Raw genomic sequence first — 24,833 nt, 5'->3', positions numbered from 1 at the left:
CAGTTATTTACCAGGTATGTTGCATTATTTTTGACTGATTATATAAGCTGTATCTATAACTCTGTAGTTTTATATTTTAAATACCGAAGTTGTTAGCTTTTATGGGTAAAGTTGATTAAGTTAATTTGCATACAAACATTCACACTTTATATAGAGGTTTCTAGAAAAAAAAACTAATATCATTTTAGCTAGCGCTTTCACCCACTACGGGGATCATCGGGCATTAAACATATTCAGAGAAACACAGAAAAGGCCCGTGCATTCCCTTGTTTTTATTGCCCCCCCCCCCCCGCCTTTCGAAGAAAGAAAGTAGAGGACTATTAAAATGGATTCGTCCGCTGGGACACAATAACTCTCTTTCTAATTGAGCTAGAATGTTCAAACTTGGTTTAGGTGTTTATTAGTTCAATGCCTTGATGGAGTTCAAGGATTAGCAGTTTCTGCTTAGGGTAAGCAGAGATAAGCAATTTGATTGGTTAATGCTTTGGGACACGGTAAGTTTAGTTCTAATTAAGTGAGTGATAAAACTTGGTGTATAGTTTCATTACATCAATACCTTGACTAAGTTCGACAATGAGCATTTTCTGCTTAGGGTAAGTAGAGCGATAAGCAATTTGATTGGTCGAGATTTTGGAACACAATAACTCTCTTTCTAAATGAGCTAGAATGTTCAATCTTGGTGTAGAAGTTCATTAGGTCAAGGCCTTGATGGAGTTCGATGATGAACATAGTTGTTTACGGTAAGCAGAGATAAGCAATCTGATTGGTTGATGCTTTGGGGCACGATAACTTTAGTTTTAATTAAGTAAGAGTGATAAAACGCCGAGTATAGATTCATTATACATGTATCATTACCTTGAGTAAGGGGGGGGGGGTAGATGGCTGAATGGTTAGCGTGCGCGCGTTGTATCATAAAGTCTGTTATTGAGTCGACTGGCGTGGTTTCGAATCCCCGGTGGTACGTGACAAAGAGTAGGGTCGCCTGTCCAACCTCGTGGGTTTTCTCCGGGTCCTCCAGTTTCCTCTCACTGCTAAAGACCCGTACGCACAGGCGAATTGTGTAAGTGGAATTAAACGATGTGTTGGACCCGAAATGACCTAGTTTGTGTCGAGTGGACGTTAAACCCAATTTCTATCTCTCTCTCGCCTTGAGTAAGGTCGATGATGAGAATTTTCTGCTTAGGCTAAGGAGCGATAAGCAATTTGATTGGTCAAGACTTTGGAACATAGCAACGCTGCTTTTAATTGAGGTAGAATGTTTAAAGATTGGTTCCCAGAAGAGTATTTATCGGGCGGTTATTTCCAATAAAAGTATGGCAATTTTGGTATATATGGAAAGTAGAGATATCCAATCTTACTAGAAAAATACTGGATTCCCTGAAAAACACTCCTGGAGCGTCTATAGGACCAGGGTTCCCCTAATCGACAGCCCAACGATTAGGAATATCTGTACGCGTGACGTCAAAGGTTGCACGCGGACATTGAGCGCTTGATGTATATGTTGATAAACGTTATGAAGAGTCAGACGTACAACACTTTCCGAGATAAAAATCACGGAAAAAGACGCGGGCAGTGGATAATCCGAGAATTTAATTAGGATTCGATATTTGTATAAAAAGTCAGCGATGCAAAGTGTATGCAATGATTCTCCTCAGACTTTGCACCCGTTGTTGTAGGTACCGAGAGAGATAAGTCACGTGACACAAACATAACCTCTTTTGATCGATTTTTATAGCATTGGTATTCCTTGACAATTGCAATGTTTGGAGAAGGATTTGAAACAAAATTTGATCAATTAATTAGTTTGAATATGTTTTTAGTCCAAATATATCATCAAATCAACCCGTTTGTACGCAGGAATGTATCTTTAAACTTGATTTAGATGAATGTCTTGACCGAGTTCAATGATTAACATTTCAGGCTAAGCAGAGCTAACCAATTTCATTGGTCAATGCTTTGGGACAAGCTTATCTTGATTCTATCTGATAGAGTGATGTAACTTCGTGACAGTTTGATTTGTTTATTTTAGGGTCTATAGATACATAGCCTACAGACGGTTTACAAGATGATTATGGCATATCCTTGCCTACAGACGGTTTACAAGATGATTATGGCATATCCTTGGTAAAATAAACAGAAAAATCCTGTGTTGTAAATAATATTCATGAAACTTTTCCACCAAGTCAAGGATTTAAAGCTGAACTCCGATTACGAAACTACAGAAATAATCAAATAAAAAAACAAACGCCCTTAATAATCGCTATGATTGTTCTACAACTTGAAAACAAGTATGGTGATTATTTAAGGCGTTAATTTGTTTATTTAATTATTTCTGTAGTTTTGTAATCGGAGTTCAGCTTTAAGTATTCGATAACTATTAAAAATAAGAAAAACACTTTCAAAGTACTTTGTTTGAATTATTATTATATGATGCCCACCTTTCACCAAATGGTAACTTTACAAATGTACAATATAACATGAAATGAAATGTGGTTTAACATCATACTTTTCTGCACTCACCATCCTATAAATGAAGACGAGAATATGCCATGCAGTGTGCTATGACAGAAATTTGGCCCCGACAGTGGCGCTATGGACTACTCTTGCGTGCATGCCGGTAAATTCCAAGGAGCTTCTAGAAAACTCGCCCAATAGTATAAAGAGCCCAATAATATAAAGAACAAATACACAAAACCTAGCGAAATGAAATGAAATGAAATGGGGTTTAACGTCCTACTGTTCTGCTCCTAAATTGGGCTAATGAAGACGGGCATACGCCATACAGTGTGCTATGAGGGAAATTTTGCCCGGGCAGCGACACTACGGCCTACTCCTATATCGAATTCCAACTGCCAAGGGATCTTTTACGTGCACGACAATTTGTACACGTTACCTCGGTTTTTAGTCCCATCCGAACGACTAGACAGCTGTCCTTGTCAGGCCCTCTGTCCTGCACTGACAAGGGGAAACCACGCCGGAAAAACCTAGCGAACTGGGCCAGCATATCCCGTTCCCACCAAATAAATATTACATTGGCCTGGATTTTGAAGATAGGTTTCCAGGCAACGAAACATAAACCCACAGCAGTTAAGTCATCCGGGCAGTAGCAAGGGATGTCGTATATTTTTCTTTTGTCAGTAATTACGAGTAACAACCCATTAAGTAATTTGTCAGATTTGTTTTGCTTCTAGTTCTGCTCTATACTAACATTTAGTAAATAAAACATTTAATATCAAGGGTCATAACTCTGGAAGTAATTATCGGAAATAATTGAAAATCAAAACCTCCAGTGGTCCCGTGTACACATGGGCGTGCGCGTAAGAAAACCCTTGACAAGTGGAATTCAAACAGGCAAAATGTATCTTATATCTCACTGCCTTACTCCCATTTTATTGTATGAGGTCGACCATGGAAGTTTTGATTGAAATAGATTTGAAGTGCTGCATCCACCGAAGCTGTTGTCCTTCCGCCCCGCCCCGTATGAATATTCACCAACAAGTGTCCGAATATTAGTCATCAGCTGGTAGGTAAATAGTAAACAGTTTTCAGATGTTGATAGATTTGATTGTTTCTGGGTAAAATTAAATTGAGTTTCCGTGATATAACATAAATTTTATTTTGATGTGAGGAACTATCAAGCAAGAATTAAATGATTTTGGTTGTTATAGTAATTAAAGATATATCAGTAGACGTTAGGGTGGAGGGGAGTTATTTTATTAAACACGTGCTCGTCAATGAGTCTGTCAATGAGTAGATATATATCAGTAGATGTTAGGGTGGAAGGGAGTTATTTTATTGAACACGTGCTCGTTAGAACACAGTCTGTCATTGAGTCACGTGGGATAGTTTCTATTCAACATGCCGCCTGACTTGCCCGGTGACTCTTCCGGACCCTACTATTGCTAACGACCCCTATTGAAATAATAGCTAGTCACAACATGACGAGTGGGCGTGTAACTAGCTTCACGGGATCGGGGTTGAGAGTTATCTCCCTTATATATTAACTTAAATACATCCAGAATTTTTTTTGTTATCGATATGTATTATGAAATGAAATGGAGTTTAACGTCCTACTGGTCGGCTCCTAAACTGGGATAATGAAGACGGGCATACGCCATACAGTGTGCTATGGGTAGTGACCGGCAGCTATTTTTAAATATTATTTTCTTCTTCAGAAGCTTGTTATTTTCCAAAAGCTGTACATCTCAGTATTGTTAAACACCAAGTTTGTGTAAATCGGAGCAGAAATGACCGAGTTAATGCCTATTTAGTAACACGAACTGGCAGACTACTTGTTCGCGAAATTGGCCATTTTGCTTCAATTTTCAACCCCACTTTATATCTCAGAAACCAAAGGTCCTCGAGATAAAATTATTTCACATTACACATAGCTCGAGAAGTTTATTTTCTAATGTTTGCAATAACCGTACAGAAGATTAAATAATTACGTAAACTTGAACTAGCTACAAGCAGCTATTTTTAAATATTCATTTGTTGTCGATAACCTTGTTATTTCCCAAAGCTGCACGTCTCAGCATTGTAACAACACCAATATTTTTAAAATCGTAGCGGAATTGACGGAGTTACTGCCCGTTTAGTAACGCCAACTTTCAGACCCCCCCCCCCTTTCCGCAAAATCGGCCATTTTGCTTCCATTTTCAGCCCCACTCCATATCTGAGAAACGAAAAGCGCTAGAGACATAATTATCTCACCAAGATGAAGCTTATTTATCTATCAACACAGAGCCACGCCCAATTCTGTTGTGTTTAGCGTATGAAGGCCACAACTCTCAATGGAGTATCTTGGAACTTGGTATACTTATTCCCCAAGGACGACAAATATTGAATTTGGTACATGACCCGCCCCCTTTGGGCGGTGCCACACCCACCAATTGTTAATATTGTGTCTGTAAATAATCTACAAGTTGCAATTATTAACAGATTTGGATCCAATTCAGTATAATCCATCATGGGGTTGTACCTTTTGATATTGGTCCATGTCCAACCCCCAGGAACAGAGCCACGCTCATATTTTCCGGGTTTTTTTTCTCTCTACAGGCTGGAATTCTGAATGGATGCACAATTATTCCTTCAACCGTAAGAATTGCAACTATTGATTTTGGTGCATGCCCCACCCCCAGAGGCGGTGTCACACCCACTGTCTGTACATTGGACAAAACAAACCTAACGCCTATCCTTTGCATCTTGTCATATAATAGTCATTGCAGCCATTTCATATTTCATGCTCTTTATTTTAAAAAAATACCATATCAATCAAAGCAGGAATGTGGACGTTTTTTGCAGTGGTGGCGATGCTCTTGTATATTTGTTGGATCGAAACGAAGTATGTCAGCTGCGTCTCTTTAGAATGACACAAAAAGCGCCAAGTACTCTCCCAGTCCAAATATATTTCCCGCTTCCCACGTAAAAAAGAATGTCTGTAAATCTACGCCATTTCAGGTAATTCTGGTGTTATCAAGTGATGAAGACGGAGGCATTCGCCATACACTGGTACGAGGGACATTTTGCCCCGACAGCTGCTCTACGACCTACTTTTATATTGAATGCCAATGTGTACACCATCTGAGCATGACTTATCTCAGGAGATGAATGGCTGTAATCGGAGGAGGGTCGCCTGTCCAACCTTGTGGGTTTTTTCCGGTTTCCTCCCACTGCTAAAGACCCCTACGCGCAAGCGATCAATTATGGAAATAAAATTGAACCATATGTTAATCCCGAAATGACCTAGTTTGTGTCGAGTGGACGTTAAACCCCATTTATCTCTTTCTCTGCTCTAATCGGGTAGTCGCTTTCCTGGAGGTCGGGTGTTCGATCCCTGCTTTGGCCGAGAAAGTTCATCCAGATTTTCCGGCGTGGTTCCACCTTGTCAATGATGCAGGACGGTGGTCCTGACAAGGTCCCGTGTATACATTGGAATGCACGTAACAGATCCCTTGGCCGTTGGAATTCGATATAAGAGTAGGCGATAGTGCCGTTGCCCGGGCAAAATTTCCCTCATAGCACACTGTATGGCGTATACCCTTCTTCATTAGCCTAGCATAGGAGCAGAACAGTAGGGCGTTAAACCCCATTTCATTTCATTTTCTAATCGGGTAATGTTTCTCCCAGTTCACTGGATATCATACTAATGGCGCCTGGTGGGTTGGAGGTATTTTAAAAGAGTGCGCGGTGAGCTATTGGAAGTCAAGTCTGGTGCAAGCAATCTAATGCGTGCGCTTTAAATAATGAATTTTTTCATTGAGTCAAGGGTGGAGCCACGGTGGGTAAGATGCTGGCTCACTAGCACGGAGGTCGCGTGTTCGATCCCTGCATTTGCCGAGAAAGTTTATTGGGATTTCCCGACGTGGTTTCCTCTTGTCTGTGGTGCAGGACGAACATTTCTTGTCGTTCGGATGGGACGAACAACCGAGGTCCCGTGCATACATTGGCGTGCAGTTTAAAAGGTCCCTTGGCTGTTGGAATTTCATATAAGAGTAGTCTATAGTGCCGCTGCCCGGGCAACATTTCCCTCATAGCACACTGTATGGCGTATACCCGTCTTCATGCGCCCAGTCGGAGCAGAACAGTAGGACGTTAAACCCCATTTCATTGTGGCAAGTGGCATGGTTTTCCTCCGGGTCGTTCGGTTCCTATCCACATAAATACAATGAAATTGAGGTTTAACGCTCTACTCGTCTACTTCATCCGGACTCCTGAAGACTTTGACCTGTGACGTATTTTTCCACAGGTGAACAGAGACATGCGCTATACACACCCCGATGAAGAAAATAATAACTCCACACATTTATTAATAATTTAACAATGGAAATATATTCCATTCCTTTATTTATCACATAAGCAGATCAGCTGTTCTAATCGGGTAGCTGTTTCTTCCAGTTGTTCGGATGTCGCGGTAATGGCTCCTGATGCATTGGTGGCAATTGCTTGTAGATATTCCTCATTTACTAGGTCAACAATACCAACAGCGTACAAAGCTATATTCGCCTCCTTCGCCGGGTTGGTGAAACGGGTTACGTCGTCTATTGTAAATGGATCGGAAGCTACAAAGACAAACAAATGCATTTGAGTAGAGTACTTGTACGTACCTATTCGGAAAGTTAATTATCGCCTAAAAGATTTGCAACTACCAGATTTGCAACTGCCACGTCAGACTATTTCAAATGTAGTACCCAGTGTTTATGAGAGTGAAAGAGAAATGAGGATTAACGCCCACTCGACACAAACCAGGTCATTTCGGGACCAACACATGGTTCAATTTCATTTCAATAATTCGCTTGCATGTAGGGGTCTTGGCAGTGTGAGGGACCCGGAAAAAAAGCCATGAGGTTCGACAGGCGACTCTTCTCCTTGTCACGTACACTTGAGGAATCGAAACCACGCCAGTGGACTCGATGACAGACCTTATGATACAGCGCGCACTTGCTAACCATTCGACCATCCAACCCCGCCAGTGTTTATGAAAGGATAAGCATCTGTTTCGTGCATAATATCCATGGCTATATTTTCAATTATAAACGAGTAAAAATAAGTTGGACTATATCACTGGTAAGCTAATAGTAATTCTATTGACCAATTTTGTCATTAACTGATAGAAAAATGATCATTATTCTAAACTAATGTTTAGTATGTATAGAAATTGGTTAGCAATTATACAGTTGTCAATAATTAACACGTGGGTAACTAGCTGTAAAAGAGGCCACTACTTGTAACACCCATCACTATTGATTACCCAAACCCCTACAATAGCGGTGTATATCATTCCATAGTCACTGTTATACCTTACTGACTACTGTCAGATTATTATCAATTGAACTAATAAACATTATGAATATAAAATGAGGATTTTCTTTATAACAATTATTTGTTCCTAAGTCGACAAGGGATTGGTTAAACCCAAGTGTCGTAGAATATGTCATAAATTGTGCTTCATCAGATTAAAAAACATATATTCACCTCCTATCACGATACCAATTTGTCGAATACCTGTTCTTCCAAGATTTGTAAAATCACTCACTAATACGCTTATTGCCGTTTCAAGATTTGGTGGTCCATTTATTACAGAAATACCATCGATGCGAGACTGCTGTGTTGCGGTGTCGTCAGCTCCTAACACCAGGCGATTAAAATCAGCCATAGCACCAGCATAAGCGATGAATCCGAACCGCCTAAGATTGCCATCAATTCTCAATTCAGTATAAAGCCCCTGTATTAAATTCCTTGCCTGCGCGATCCCTTCATCCGTTATAGAGCCAGCAGAAACGTCAAGAAGAACTATGACGTCAAATGACTGGCCTTCACATAGAGAAATTGGTGCTATAATTACAAAAACATTTCGACATTTACAATATACATCAATTACATGTTATTGAGAGAGAGAGAGAGAGAGAGAGAGAGAGAGATCAAAGTATGACCACGGTGTAGTGCTGGGGACTCAAAGTATGACCATGCGCATAGTGCTGGAAAGTATAACATTTGTGCGTAGTGCTGAAAACCTTAAAGTATAACATGTGTGCGTAGTGCTGGAAACCTCAAAGTGTAACATTTGTGCGTAGTGCTGGAAACCTTAAAGTATAACATTTGTGCGTAGTTTTGGAAACCTCAAAGTATAACATTTGTGCGTAGAGCGGGAAACCTCAAAGTATAACATTTGTGCGTAGTGCTGGAAACCTCAAAGTATAACATTTGTGCGTAGTGCTGGAAACAGCAAAGAAGCTTGTGTATGTTATGTCTTGAAGAATAAGCGTTTCTAACAAGGAGTTGTGTCTAGAAGAACCTGGGGAACCAATAGTGTAACATACTATAATAAATGTCCCCTAAAAGGGACCTATTATCATAGCTACCCCATTTCGGGCGATACCATATTCTAAACAGCATTACCATTATCCAAGCAATCATTACTGTCACAAGTCCTTGTTTCCTCAGAATCACCAGGGCAGTCAGCTCCACCAGGCCCCGGAGCAGGGTTGTCACATACTCTACTCCTCGTCTGTTCAACAACACCACATACAGGACAACACGCACTAAACTCAGACCATGCTCCCCAATTACCGTCAACTGAAAAATAACTATGTGTTATAGTGTGCGATTGTCAATTGATCTACATTTGTTTGTGTCTAAATGCCGGGTCGCATCTTTGTGAATTTATGTATGGAAACGGGATTTTAAAACATCTCACCAAGACATTCAATCGTGTTACAGCTTCTTGTTTCAGTACCATCACCATTACAATCAGCTCCATCATAAGCTGGAGGAGGATTATCACAAGATCTAGATCTGCTCTGTGTTCCCTCACCACATGTTACAGAGCAGGGATTAAACTCAGACCATTGGCCCCAATTACCATCAACTGAAAAAAACAACAATTTGTTTTCATATCATCACACTTCATTAACACAGTAGAATCCCACGTTATGATTGACTAAAAATATCAATTACATTTTATATTGTGGCTTTCTCTATTTATTTACATTTGTCTTGTCAGATCATCACAAATTGTCATCTAATTGAGAAAATACACTTCATTAAGTGAAGATACATTATGGGAGATTAGATAAAGAGCTGAAAGTTCTCGCTCTAATAGTTAAAAACTAGATAATGTAAAGGTAATTTGTTGAAAATTTCAGTCAAATTGGTCCACTATGAACCGAGATATCAGTTTTGTAAATTTCCGCCTAGCCTCGTTCATCATTACTAAAGTTAGTACGTTAAAAAGCAAAGTCTCGATTATCCATTGTTTTGATTTAATTATCAATGAGCGTTTGCAGCATATAGGATTCTAATCCAGTCGATATCGAAGGCTAGCCTTGACATCGAGAGTTGATTATGGTCTGGATAAGTTAATTAATGTCTAATTAATAATTTAGATAAGATTTCGGGCCTAAAGAAAGACCTGCAATCGGCAGATTTAGCTCTTGCTTAATTCATGTTTAAGTGACTGAAAATATCAATAGTCCATTCTTCTTGTTACCCCAAGTTATCACTAACTGAAAATATCATGTTCGGTCTTGTAATGGCGGATTAGTTCTAACATATTTGGCTATGTTTTTGATCGCTCATTTCTACGCCCAAACTACAAAGGTACCGAAAAGTTATTTCAGTAATGGCGGATCAGTTCAAACATATTTGGTTATGTTTGTAGTCGCTAAATTCTACGCCAAACTAGAAAGGCACCGAAAAGTTATTTCAGTAAGTTTGATTGAAATTGTTCCTCAAACCATTTGCTCTTACATCAAACACGAAAACAAAAATGTATACAAAACAAGTCGAATTTCTTAAAACTCAGTTATTGGCAAACTGTCAAAAAAAAAATATTAATCTATGTAAAATTTACAAAACAAATGTTTCTAAAAACTGTAGTTCTATTTTAAGCCATTAACTCGTATTATTGAATTGTTTTTTATATAAAGATATTACACCAGGTTTAACATGTATATTTCGAGCCACAAATCCATTTTATTTTCAAGATTTAAAAAAAGTACGGATAGTATTGGCAGTTACAGTCACGACTATATTAACACTTTTAAAGTAAGGATAATACATGTATTGGCATTTTTAGTCAATGCAATATTATGCAACATTTTATCAATTTTCCAAGACAAAGCAGCGAATAATAATTAAGTCCAAAAGTGGTTGTCCGAGAACAAGCTAAAAAACGATTTTTCGTTCAATCAGGGGCCATAATCCAGGATGTTACGATATGCGACAGTATCAAAAGCAACAAAGATCTTCGGGATATAGACATGCATATCAACATCGGATAACAATTGTGGTTTCTAGAGAGGCCACAGAGGCTAAAAACACGATGTTCCTTGCAATTAGATTCCATAATCCAGGAAGTTAAAATTCAATATGCGCAAAGATCGACAGTAGCCGAGAACTGGGGGTTCAAGTGTCATCAAATTCGGATAACAATTTTGGCTCATAAATGGTGCACAACCTTGGTATTACATGCGTCTACACTATTTGCGAACGAGGAGCAGCCATTTGTGACAATGTGTTCCATAACTTTAATCCAATTTACTATATTATAAAATACGGACGATTATTTAGATGCGTTGATCTCCAGCTGGTTTTGATAATATAAGATATTATGTTTTCAACTCTACTAAGAATGTATTCGCTGTGTTGGAATTACAGACGTAATTAATCCCACGTGTCATTGACAAGCTACAGTCAGCTAGGATCAGCTAAATGACGTGGTAGACAATGACTCAATTTCCTTATAAGCGGTTCGTATCCATTTTGTCCTTGTGGTGAACACTATATAACCAGGAGTTAACTGGCAGTAAGTCAAACTTGGAAAAGAGTTATATTTAGTTATATTACAATAAACTAAACAATTTCTTTCTGAAAATGTTCAAGTATATGTTGAACGTTTACTTTCTTTGGCTAAAAAAGAATATAATTCTACCGAAATTGTTTCAAACCCACTCCAGTAGCAATTAGTAGGATATTTCATTACGGGTTTGTTAGATGATCGTTTACAAATGAAATTTAATTGCGACAATCCGAAAATTTATAAAAAGCGACAGTTTCAGCCATTTCAGAACACAATATGTAAGAACGATTTGTGTTACCGTAAAAATCAACATTATATACACCAAGTTTTACACATAAACATGATCTAATAGAAGTTGGTCATCTTAGGCCAATGAAAAAATTCCAAAAATGTTATAATTACGGACATCGAACTAATGAGTGTAGGTCACTGCTGAGTTTACCAACTGCCATAAATAGTAACAACAAAACACATACTTATGGAAAACAGCTACTAGTGTATTTAAGGCGACTTTTCGTAGAGTATTCTCTCAACGTTATCAATACTCTACGAAACGTCGCCTTAAATACACTAGTAGCTGTTTTCCATAAGTATGTGTTTTGTTGTTACTCTATCCAGTTACTAAATGCCATTTAAAGAACATGCTATAAATAGTGTTAGGGATACTAAAACACCTTTTTATTCAAATAGGTCTAATTTTGTAAATAATTTTGTCGGTCAGTTCTGGACCAATTTTCACGAAATTCAAACTCGGACGTAAATGAGAGTGTAACCGTTTTATTTTTTTAAAAAAAGATTTATAAATTGATAGAAATTGCGACCTCCAGAGGGGACACAAAATAAACAAAGCGATCGTAATGAAATGAATGAAATGGGGTTTAACGTCCTATTGTTCTGGTTCTGCTCCTATACTGGGCTAATGAAGACGGACATACGCCATACAGTGTGCTATGAGGGAAATGTTGCCCGGGCAGCGGCACTATCGCCTACTCTTATATCGAATTCCAACTGCCAGGGGATCTTTTACGTGCATTCCAATGTATACACGGGACCTCGGTTTTTCGTCTTATCTTATTTCTCGGCCAATGCAGGGATCGAACACCCGACCTCCAGGCTAGCGAGCCAGCGTCTTACCCACTTAGCCACGTGATCCCCAAAAGCGATCGTACAATCGGGCGATAAGATAAGAAGTTATTCTCCACTACATGACATTATCGAACGGAACCGAGATCGTTGAGATATAAATCCTATATTTCAAATTTCGTCGAAATCGGATAACAGTTGTGACCTGTAGAGTGCCCCCCCCCCCCCCAACAAATGTGAACGGACGTCCGAGAATGTGGGCGTATAAAAATAATTTATTTCGATTTATTCAAAATAGACTAAAATCTGAAAAACAGGAGATGGAAACTGTATTAATTAAAATGGTGTGCGATTGGTATTTAAGAGATTCGATTATCTATAGTTTGTATACTGTAATTGTATCAACATAATCTATTCACTAGATTCGATTATCCATAGTTTATATACTGTAATTATATCCACATAATCTATTTACAAGATTATAGAAAGCAGAAATATTATAACTTTAAAAACTACATTTTAATTAATACAGTACTCTATCGAAATCGAAGTCTTAAGTAAATTCCTGAATTATCCTCTACCTTTTATTCACAGAGCCTACTGGACATTTATTTCTAACAGCGCTCCTTGACTCACTCGCGGAAACAGGCTCTCTTTTAGGGATGGCCTCACATGTTTGTCGTGTGTGCACCCTTGGGAATCCAGAATTGTTTTTAGTCAGATTGCATGTTTTACTTTCTATATCAAAATCGCCATGTTTTTATTGGAAATTATTAAAGTAAGATTGCATTTTTTACTTTTAATATAATATACCAAAATCGCTATACTTTTATTGGGAATAACTAGCCGATCAATAGGAGATGTATGTTTAAATAACAATCATAATGATTTATTTTATTAAAGTGTTAAATATCAGCAAAAACATAATACAAATGATTTCTGGCCAAATATCACTTATGATATCCTAATTATGAGCGAATTTTTAACGGACATCGGCGCTACAATCACCTCGTAAATCGAATTTTAACTGCCACAGGAATTCTTGCATGTACGCCTATGTGTTTTTCGTTGCATCCGAACGTTGTTTTCCCCTGTCCAGAATTATGATCACAGGAATCTTAATACACCATGCTACTATTATAAAACCAATCGTTAAATATCGTTGGTTTTCTCTGGATCCTGTGGTTCCCTTCCACTGCTACAGACTCCTACGCGCATGCGAATTATTGAAATAGAATTGGACCATGTGTAATTCCCGAAACGATCTAGTTTACTTCGAGTGAAGCTTCTCTCTGTTTCTCGGCAACAGTTTAAGTTATAAACTAATTTAGATAAACATAAACCATTGTCTGCGTCTTTAGTATGGATATTCATCAAACTGGTATTTTCCCTCCGAAGATACGTTCCAAAATTCTTAAATTAGCGCAACTTCCGTAGCAGACAAAATCTGTTTGGCCGACCTAAATTCGAAAAATAAATAAATAATTCCATCAATGCATTTTAATCTTTAACCTTTCACGGGTAATTGAAACCTGTCAATTATTTAAATTAATTGAAATTTCAAATGGTATTATTTTTTAAAAAAATAAATAAATGTCAATTAACCACTTTAAATACATTTCAAATATTATTAATTTTAAAAGAATGGCAATTAACCAATTCAATTACATTTCAAATATTATTAATCTTAACAGAATGTCAATTAACCAATTCAATTACATTTTTCAAAAGAATGGCAATTAACCACTTTCGATATTAGTTTCGAAAAACTGTCAATTACAATTGAAATGATATTGATTTAAACAAAATTTCAATTAAAAACTTTAATTACATTTCAATGTCATTAATCTTTGAAATGGTCAATTAGCACTTTAATTACAATTTAAATGATATTAATATGAACTTAGCCATAAACTGTTGTTCGATCCTCCGGTTTCCTCCCACTGCTAAAGTCCTCTATGCGCAAGCGAATTATGTAAATAAAATTAAACCATGTTTTCCCGAAATGACCTAGTTTGTGTCGAGTGGACGTTAAACCGATTGCTACATTAATTCTACAGATTTAAAAAATTCCCGTTTTTGTTTGGGTTTTTTTTTTTGGGGGGGGGGGGGGTAACATAAAAAAAAAACCTGTAGGCATCAATTATGTAATTTATAATTTTATTGCAAAATCTATAAAAATCTATTTTTATGTTCAAACCATTCTTCTTTTGAACATTTTACCTCAATATATTAGAACATGTTCAACGTTAAGAAGAGTTTGAAAACGCACCTATTAGGCCGTGGTCTGAAATTTCTAGCTAGCTTGCTTCTGTTTCTCCGTTCCGACCATGTGCAGTACTCATACCCAACAAGTTGTTATGGAGAGAGAGAAATGGGGTTTAACGTCCACTCGACACAAACTAGGTCATTTTGGGACTAACATATCGTTTAATTTTTTTATTTCAATAATTCGCTTATGCGTAGGGGTATTTAACAGTGGGAGGAAAGGGGAGGACCCAGAGAAAACCCACGAGGTTGGACAGGCAACCCTACTCCTTGTCACGTACAACCGGGGATTCGAAACCACGCCTGTTGACTCAATGACAGACTTTATGATACAGTGCGCACGTGCTAACAATTCGGCCATCCAACCCCAATGTTATGGAGAAAATTAGAACCGAAATAGATGATTTGGTACAAGTGCACTTACTTTTTTTGAAAAAAATATGTATGAAGAATTATTTCTGCCTTTGCATCATCAGTCAAAAAGGGGGCATATTCTGGCGCATTCCTCCAAGGTTGTCTGACTGTAGCTGTGGAAATTTAAACCCCTCTTGTTAAACTCTATTGAACAACTGACAGGGTTAGGGTGACTAGAGATCAAGCACCAAACAAAATTTTCAATGTGAATGTAAATAAAGCTGCATTACACATTTACAGATAGATCAGTAATAGATGTACTTGTTACAAGTGAAAACTTTCTTGTATGGTTTTGTGTATATTGTTCGAATATAAAAGTGACAGCCAAACATATGCTCACATTTTAATAGTGATGATGATATTGATGAAATTATGTAAGTAGGCCTACACCTGTATACATGTATTTTTGTAAGCGGTTTTTTAATAATACATAATATTTTAAATATGTTTTACTTGAATGTACTGTACATGTCAATAAATTTTCATATTATATTTTGTCACTTTATGCTTACTATATGTTTTTATTTTAAAAGAATGGCAATTAACCAATTCAATTACATTTCAAATATTATTAATCTTAACAGAATGTCAATTAACCAATTCAATTACATTTTTCAAAAGAATGGCAATTAACCACTTTCGATATTAGTTTCGAAAAACTGTCAATTACAATTGAAATGATATTGATTTAAACAAAATTTCAATTAAAAACTTTAATTACATTTCAATGTCATTAATCTTTGAAATGGTCAATTAGCACTTTAATTACAATTTAAATGATATTAATATGAACTTAGCCATAAACTGTTGTTCGATCCTCCGGTTTCCTCCCACTGCTAAAGTCCTCTATGCGCAAGCGAATTATGTAAATAAAATTAAACCATGTTTTCCCGAAATGACCTAGTTTGTGTCGAGTGGACGTTAAACCGATTGCTACATTAATTCTACAGATTTAAAAAATTCCCGTTTTTGTTTGGGGTTTTTTTTTGGGGGGGGGGGGGTAACATAAAAAAAAAACCTGTAGGCATCAATTATGTAATTTATAATTTTATTGCAAAATCTATAAAAATCTATTTTTATGTTCAAACCATTCTTCTTTTGAACATTTTACCTCAATATATTAGAACATGTTCAACGTTAAGAAGAGTTTGAAAACGCACCTATTAGGCCGTGGTCTGAAATTTCTAGCTAGCTTGCTTCTGTTTCTCCGTTCCGACCATGTGCAGTACTCATACCCAACAAGTTGTTATGGAGAGAGAGAAATGGGGTTTAACGTCCACTCGACACAAACTAGGTCATTTTGGGACTAACATATCGTTTAATTTTTTTATTTCAATAATTCGCTTATGCGTAGGGGTATTTAACAGTGGGAGGAAAGGGGAGGACCCAGAGAAAACCCACGAGGTTGGACAGGCAACCCTACTCCTTGTCACGTACAACCGGGGATTCGAAACCACGCCTGTTGACTCAATGACAGACTTTATGATACAGTGCGCACGTGCTAACAATTCGGCCATCCAACCCCAATGTTATGGAGAAAATTAGAACCGAAATAGATGATTTGGTACAAGTGCACTTACTTTTTTTGAAAAAAATATGTATGAAGAATTATTTCTGCCTTTGCATCATCAGTCAAAAAGGGGGCATATTCTGGCGCATTCCTCCAAGGTTGTCTGACTGTAGCTGTGGAAATTTAAACCCCTCTTGTTAAACTCTATTGAACAACTGACAGGGTTAGGGTGACTAGAGATCAAGCACCAAACAAAATTTTCAATGTGAATGTAAATAAAGCTGCATTACACATTTACAGATAGATCAGTAATAGATGTACTTGTTACAAGTGAAAACTTTCTTGTATGGTTTTGTGTATATTGTTCGAATATAAAAGTGACAGCCAAACATATGCTCACATTTTAATAGTGATGATGATATTGATGAAATTATGTAAGTAGGCCTACACCTGTATACATGTATTTTTGTAAGCGGTTTTTTAATAATACATAATATTTTAAATATGTTTTACTTGAATGTACTGTACATGTCAATAAATTTTCATATTATATTTTGTCACTTTATGCTTACTATATGTTTTTATTTTACTTTTTTTATTCTAATTCATTTCCGACGGTTTTCCCTTGTCTGTGGTGCAGGCGGAGGGCTGACAAGGCACAAGGACAGCAGTCTAGTCGAGGTCCTGTGTATACATTGTTGTGCACTTAAAAAGATCCCTTGGCAGTTGTAATTTGATATAAGAGTATGGCGTATATGCCCATCTTCATTAGACCATTTCATTTCTAATTCATTTTACTAGAACTATTTTACTTAGGTAATTACTGTTTGCTTTTCTCTTATATGTACTTTTATTTACTGGTTGGTATATATCTTTCAATTTTGTACAGTGTATATGGGCACAAGACCTGATCTCTGTGTAAATACATGTATTCTGTGAATATAAGAACCTGAACAGCACATTAGAAACCATTCTCCAGTATTAATACACTTTAAAAAATGATGATGTTCTTATTATTATTATATACATTTTTCATTAATACTAGTGGTGTATGGTATTGTTGTGTACGAGGAAATTTATATAATTGCATTTGTTTATTTTTTTAAATTTCTTTCTTTAAATAAATGTAATCTTATACTCTCTTATAGGGGGTTGGGTAGCCGAATGGGTAGCATATCATAATGTCTGTCATTGAGTCCACTGGTGTGGTTTAGATTCCACGGTTGTACTTGACAAGGAGAAGGGTTGCCTGTCCAACCTCATGGGTTTTCTCTGGGTCCTCCGGTTTCCTCCCACTGCTAAAGACCACTACACGCAAGCGAATTATTGGAATAAAATTGAACCAAAATTACCTAGTGTGTGTCGAGTGGAAGTTAAACCCCATTTCTCTCTCTCTATACTCTTATAATATTAATAAGTTTATTGTTTTCTCGTTTTAAAAAAAATAGTAAAATTGATGAAGGTGAATTATTATTAATTGTATCGATCAGATCACATGGTATTATTATTTTTGTTTTTTCTTAGCATTATATATAATTATAAGACGGAACCAGTATTTCAAGCATGCCAAAATCGTTTTCATCTGTATTAAGTATATATTTCTTTTGGATATTGTTTCACTGAAATAGTTTTGAAGAAACACTTGATTCCAGAAAATAAAAGATTCATTCAATCATTGGTGCTATTTCCTAATTATTGGCCATATTTATGCCACAGATCAGGGGTAAGTCGTCTTTACCGTGTCAATGCAACATTTAACAGGTGATATTATCCAGTAATCCCGGCATATTTGCAGAGAAATTCTCTCAGACAAATGTAAACAATCCAACGTGTTCCGTCTCATAAAAGGTATTCGCTGGTCTATTTATGGCTATTGACCCTTGACCTATGACGATCTTTGCTTTTATGGTTTCTGATTGGCTTAGAATTTGATTTGTTCACCCGATTATGGCTACACTTGACAAATATAGTTCGAGACGTAATTCTAGTGCAAGACGTACTGGTTAAATTATGTAACAAAGCGTCAGATTTTCACCCGGAATTTGCTAGGACGAGATGAAACGATTTTCGGGGCTAAATCAAAGCCTATATTCCTAACGTCCTTTCCTCGGTAATGATATGTTATGCATTAATGAAATTTATGAGAGTTTAAGTTGATTTAAATTGTTCCATATATATCTTATTTGTATTTTAGTTTATTTATGTCATTTGTATATCTAATTTCTGTTCTATATAAAGGGCGCTATGAAAATGTACAATAAGAATAATAATAGATATGAAATTCGTTACCATGTCAACAGGTAATCAAATATATAATTTGGCACTTGTTTTAATTATTGTTTTGTCTACTGATGAAACATAAAAAATGTTTCATCAAAATCCACTCATTATTAAAGGAAAAAAAATCGCCTACAGGTCCCCTGTAAATCTGCTCCATATGGTTAAATATATTTTTTGGTCGGTTCGTTAAGTTTAAGATCAAAATAAATAAATGTAAATAAGAATTCAATTATTGATTTATCAAATATTTCTATATCAAAATTAATTTTTTTAAAATATTTACAAATTCTACAAATCTCTAACACGAAAGTGAAATTCTGTAAGCTGGGGTAAAGTGTTCACGGATGCATCAATAATAAAAATTACAAAAGAGCTCACCAGAACAGCATTTGCTACAGGCCTGCCTTCTCCGGATTTTGTTGCAATTTATCTGTTTCCGTGACGACGAGACAGAGGCTTGACGTCCATAAGATCTGTGACGGATTCTATTTCGTGCCCTGTGTCTTCTACCCGCATCAACAACCGTTATAATAACAAGCAACAGAGTTGCGACCAACATTAACCGCATCTTGATGTATCTTCTAGTTGTATAATATACGTGCACGAGTACAACCAATTGGAGGACGATTGTGGAACATTGGGAATGTATCTACTTTTATACAGATTTCATATGTCGGCAGATGTCGTTTTTTTCCACATAAAAGTTTCCATAATAAAATATTGACTTCCACACGAACGATCAAGTATAACTTTGAAAATAACACAACATATATTTATAGTTCATTTATCCAAAAAGTCATTCGATTATTTTTTTTTTATTGTATTTATTGTTTTATCATTAAAGATAAATTGTTTAAAGGCTCAATACCACTCTTGTTGTAACTGAATAATATGTCCCAATCTTTATTCTGGTCAACAAATTGTACTATTTTACAATATTCCAATTAATTGATGATACAAATTTTATCTTAACACACCTTATTTAAAATTTTTGAAAAATTCAACATAACGGTTTGAAACGTCTAACGTAAACCTTTTCAAATGAAACTTCGATTTACAATATTCCAATTAATTGATGATACAAATTTTATCTTAACACACCTTATTTAAAATTTTTGAAAAATTCAACATAACGGTTTGAAACGGCTAACGTAAACCTTTTCAAATCAAACTTCGATTTAAAAATATTTTCGAACCCTCTGGACAAGTAACATAGGATGAAATGGATAATCTACACAACAGGTAGGACACTTAAACATCTAGTACTTAGAATAAGGCTATTATTTATTTTCTGGAGCTTTCAAGCCAGCAAGAGTGTCATTGTCCCTTTAAGATAAGTATCTAACCATTCTTTCTATAATAGTTTAAAAAAAAAATAATACAAAAAAATAAGATATATTGAAAATTTAAATGAAACTAGAACTGCAATGCAGTAATGAGGGGTTTCACCGGTGCCACGTTACCCTTGAGCTTATGTCACTTCCGGTACGAATGAAACCGTTAAACATTGGTCGCAAAATCAACCAAATACAGCAGTTTCAGTTCCATTTATACATTTTTTACCATGTGTTATATACGTCAAAAAAGTGATCCTGAAAAAAAAATTGTTATTAACTTATGTCTTTCTAATGGGAAATTAAAATGCGAAAAAAATCTTAAAATGTGATTTTGACAAAATTGGTTATTTCTCAAGAAGGGAAGAAGCAATTTTTTGGACATCTATATGATCGTATTGATCCAGTCTATATGTCCATTGGAATCAAATAAATAATGTTAAATGAATAAAAAATATAACTCACTTAAAAAAAACCGTACAAGTTAGAAACCAGTTTGTGGCATCTGTATGTTTGTATGGTTTCATTGTATTTGTCGATTGGAATCAAATATCATAACTTTAAAAAAACATTACAAATCAGACCCATTTGAATAAAATAATAATATCTGTTTTGAAGGCTAAAATGCTGTCTTCATTAGCCAAGATTAGGAGCAGCACAGTAGGACGTTAAACCCCATTTCATTTGAAGGCCAAAATACAGTTTTTGCCCAAATAACACCATTTTCGGCGACAATGAAAACGATAAATTAGTTTGACCTAGTCCAAATTGGCATTAGGCATCAATTAATGGTAAAAACAAATTGAAAATTGAATAATATGACTCTTTTACAGGCAAAATAACGTGAAAAGTGACAAATGCGAAATTGCCTATTTCTCGCCAACTGCTCATATTACAAACTGATTTTCACATAAATTCTCTTCGTATGGATATAGCTACAGGGTTATGAGAGTTGTCAAGAAATATTTTAAAATATGAAAAGCCTGAATATATTGTCAATAGCTCGTTTTAACCTTTTTTTCACCTGTAAATCAAAATGGCACAAATACAAAACCGAAATTTTAAAAAATAAGCACGGCATATTTTGCGTCTTTAGTAGGAGCATTTATCGTGATCTATAAGATTTGTAAACATTAATATTTGCATTTGAAAAGAACTTTCGACTGTCACAATTGAAGTTTTGGGCAAAATTTCTTCACTTCCGGTGCCGACACAAAATTTTATCGGTATACAAGAAGTTGAAAATTTGAACAACGGGGCATATGAGCTTTTCTTTTATACAAATCGAGCAATAAATAATTAACCTAGAACCAATAAACTGAAATTAAAATGCGAAAAATCTTAAAAAGTGATCCTGACAAAATTCGTTATTTGTCGGCAAGGGAAGATGTTAGAAACACTTTTTTGATATCCATATGATCGCATTAATTCATACTATTTGTCCATTGGACTCAAATATCATAATTTTATACGTATAATGAATATCACTTACTTCAAACAAATATTTGTTTTAGAGGCTAAAAATACAGGTTTTCCCAAAATAAAATTACTTCGGGTGATAATGAAAATCTGACATTACTCGTATGAAATCGTAAATGCCATTAGGTATCACATGGTAAATATTTTACGAAAATCGAATAATAATTAACACTTTTATGGACCAAAAACCTTGAAAAGTGACCTATTGAAAATCGCCTATTTCTCCGCAACTGAACAAGTTAGAAACCATTTTTTGACATCTAAATGCTGGTAATGGTTCATTCTATTTGTTGATTGAATCAAATATCATCATTTTAAAAAAATAACACATACGACTCATTTGAATAAAATATGTTTTTAGGGCTATAAATACAGTTTTTGTCAAAATGACGCCGTTTCCGGTGATAGTAAAATTTTAAAATTTGTTTGATCTAGTCAAAAGTGACATTACGTATCAAATGGTGTCACTTTTGTCAAAATCCAATAATAATTGACTCTTTTACATGCAAAATAATTAACCTAGAATCCTTAAACTGAACTAGCCAATAGCGACCTAGGTAAATTATCGAGACAGAAATTGTTCATATTTTGCTCAAATCACATGACCCTTTAATTTTGGGTAAAACGCCATAAAAAAATATTCATAAATAAAACAGTTTTTTGTAAAAATTTAAATTTTCAAAATATCTGCGAAGATTCGTCTAAAATCAAGAATCCGAAGAACCATAGCTCTGTGCCTTGTCTCAGGCTATGTCAAAATGTATCAAATGTCAAAATCCGAAATGTTTTGTTAATATTACTACGGCAATATTTCAAAAAACGACAACTTCGGTGATTTCGGACATTTCGCATTGTCGCAGAAAGTTCGAACTAGCTTTAATTTCTACGTCACAGCCACTTTCCCTATAAAACAGAAGACATCGAGTCGATCCGACAAGTAGTTTGAGATATCCTCAAGTGGAAAAAAATAATAAGAAGAAGAAGAATAAACTTAACAAAAACGCAGTGTGAAACCCTAATTATTTTAATCTGAGCAAGGTTGTTAATATTTGAAGTTTGCGCGTCCTCATTAGCCCAGTTCGTAGCAGAACAGTAGGACGTTAAATCCCATTTCATTTCATGTTTATTAAATAATTGTCATGTGCATGAATATCCTAACAATAAGTTGTGAACAGTCCATTTGCTGATTTCAATAATTTGCCTATACTGTTTTTGTAGGACTTCAAATCTTGTCTAATGGTTTGGATTGTTCGAACTTGGTTTTATTTTATTTGAAGCCACACAAAAGAATTGCAATATGCTGATTTATCTTTCACATAATACGTTATTTTATTTATGGAGATGCTTTTGTATATGGGTTATTGACGGGAACACAAACCACAAACAGGAAGTTACAGTAACGATGTGCGATTTGCATTGGTCGACAAATGCCCTCCTCATTACCGTACATATTCCGGCCCTGTCAAGTAGGACCATGGGCGCCCCCCTTCTTATGCAGAATTATTGATTTTGAGCGATATTTTCCCCTATAGGTAGCTATCAACAATTTCGCAAACCCAGAAACTTTCTTTAAATGTTATGCAATTCGAATTCTATCGAAGCTACTCTCTTTGTGGAAAATGCTTATTGCTAATAAACGGTATGCTTTGAATGAGTTTCCATATACTGTTATCGCGTGAGTTTTATCTATACATACAATTTTGCCACAATGTCAGAATGGCCCGTAACTAAGGGGGGGGGGCACTTCAAAAAGATTCGCCCACCCCCACCCCTGTGAAAAAATTGTCGACCATAAAAACAATAGATATATATTGCGTCCGTCAATTTTACAGCACCCCTAAGAACACTCCCCGCCCCGTCATTGCTCTGAGCTAGTTACGGCCCTAATGTCAGATCCTTTAGGTAAACTCAACATGGCGGTTTAACGTCCGACCGGGAAATGATGACAGGATACGCCATGCAGTGTGCCATAAGGGATACTATCCTCCAACATCGGCATATTCTTAATTGCGAATTCCAACAATCTGAACCAATAGTTGTTGGTCCGTGCTAGGCCCTCTGTCCTGGACCACTTCCAAGGCTAGACGAAACCGGAAATTCCGAGCAACTGTTTCTGCGAACCGAAATCTCGAAGAAGAGTATGGCGGAAACGCTGTGGCCTGGGCAAAATTTCTCCCATGCAATATGGTGTACGCCCGTCGCAATTAGTCCATTGGTACAGAAACGGTATAAAACAATTTTTCCAAATTTGTACCTCAACCGACTGGAAAGTGCTCTAAATGACATTCACGTCGGCGTAATTTGTACCACAACCGACTAGAAAGTGCTCTAAATAACATCCACGTCGGTGTCATTTTCAAAATATTCTGGGTGAGGCTACCGATAGAGGAGAGATAAATGGGGTTTTACTGGGCATTCAACACAAACCTTGTCTGTTCCACTATCCAATTAATGTAGAACCCCCTTTCATCCCAAATACCCGATAATTGTGAAAGCAAGCACTTGTATCTCGACTTCCTCAAGGACGATGCGTGATTTGCATTGGTCGGATATAATAAAGTGTTTGTCATGGCTAAATCCACGTTGTATTAAATATAGTATAATACGTTACGTATTGGCTTTCTATTGATAAAAACACACATATATGTTCATGGTCTGTTCACATTCCTGATCAGACATATAAACAGTGGATTAGTGCTCTATTCAATGTGTTATAACACATTCTACTGGACTAATGGCCTACTTTTTATATTAATTTAATTGGTTTCTTTCACGTGATATTCGTTCTTGAATAACTTAGATATTAACCTACTTTTGAAGGAAACCAAACATACATAAAGTACAGACATATAAGCGACGGAGGGGGTTGGATGACCGAATGGTTAGCACGTGCGCGCTGTATCATTGAGTCAACTGGTGTGGTTTCGCATCACCGGTTGTACGTCACAAGGAGTAGGGTTGTCTGTCCAACCTACTGGGTTTTCTCCGGTCCTCCGGTTTCCTCCCACTGCTAAAGACCCATACGCGCAAGCGAATTATTGAAATAAAATTAAACCATATGTTAGTCACGAAATGACCTAGTCTGTGTCGAGTGGACGTTAAACCCCATCTCTCTCTCTTTATAAGCGACGGATTAAGACCATATAAAACTTGATGTTATCTATTT

The 24,833-nt window shown here is 36.2% G+C and overlaps 1 protein-coding gene across 1 annotated transcript; it reads right to left on the bottom strand.

The window, feature by feature from the left end:
- Nucleotides 1–6,804: 6,804 nt before the first annotated feature.
- Nucleotides 6,805–19,489, bottom strand: LOC126823243 (coadhesin). Its single transcript, XM_050551948.2, has 5 exons — nucleotides 19,233–19,489; nucleotides 9,197–9,367; nucleotides 8,899–9,075; nucleotides 7,975–8,334; nucleotides 6,805–7,061 (listed from the first exon to the last, which is right to left on the bottom strand). The coding sequence occupies exons 1-5, from the start codon at nucleotides 19,420–19,422 to the stop codon at nucleotides 6,844–6,846; spliced, it is 1,116 nt and encodes a 371-aa protein (XP_050407905.1). The 5' UTR covers nucleotides 19,423–19,489; the 3' UTR covers nucleotides 6,805–6,843.
- Between the last annotated feature and the right edge of the window lie 5,344 nt (nucleotides 19,490–24,833).

Source organism: Patella vulgata, chromosome 6 (genome assembly GCF_932274485.2).
Source record: "Patella vulgata chromosome 6, xgPatVulg1.2, whole genome shotgun sequence".
NCBI classification, from domain to species: domain Eukaryota; kingdom Metazoa; phylum Mollusca; class Gastropoda; family Patellidae; genus Patella; species Patella vulgata.
Note: the sequence above shows the minus strand (reverse complement) of the source record. Positions and strands in the feature narration are given on the sequence as shown.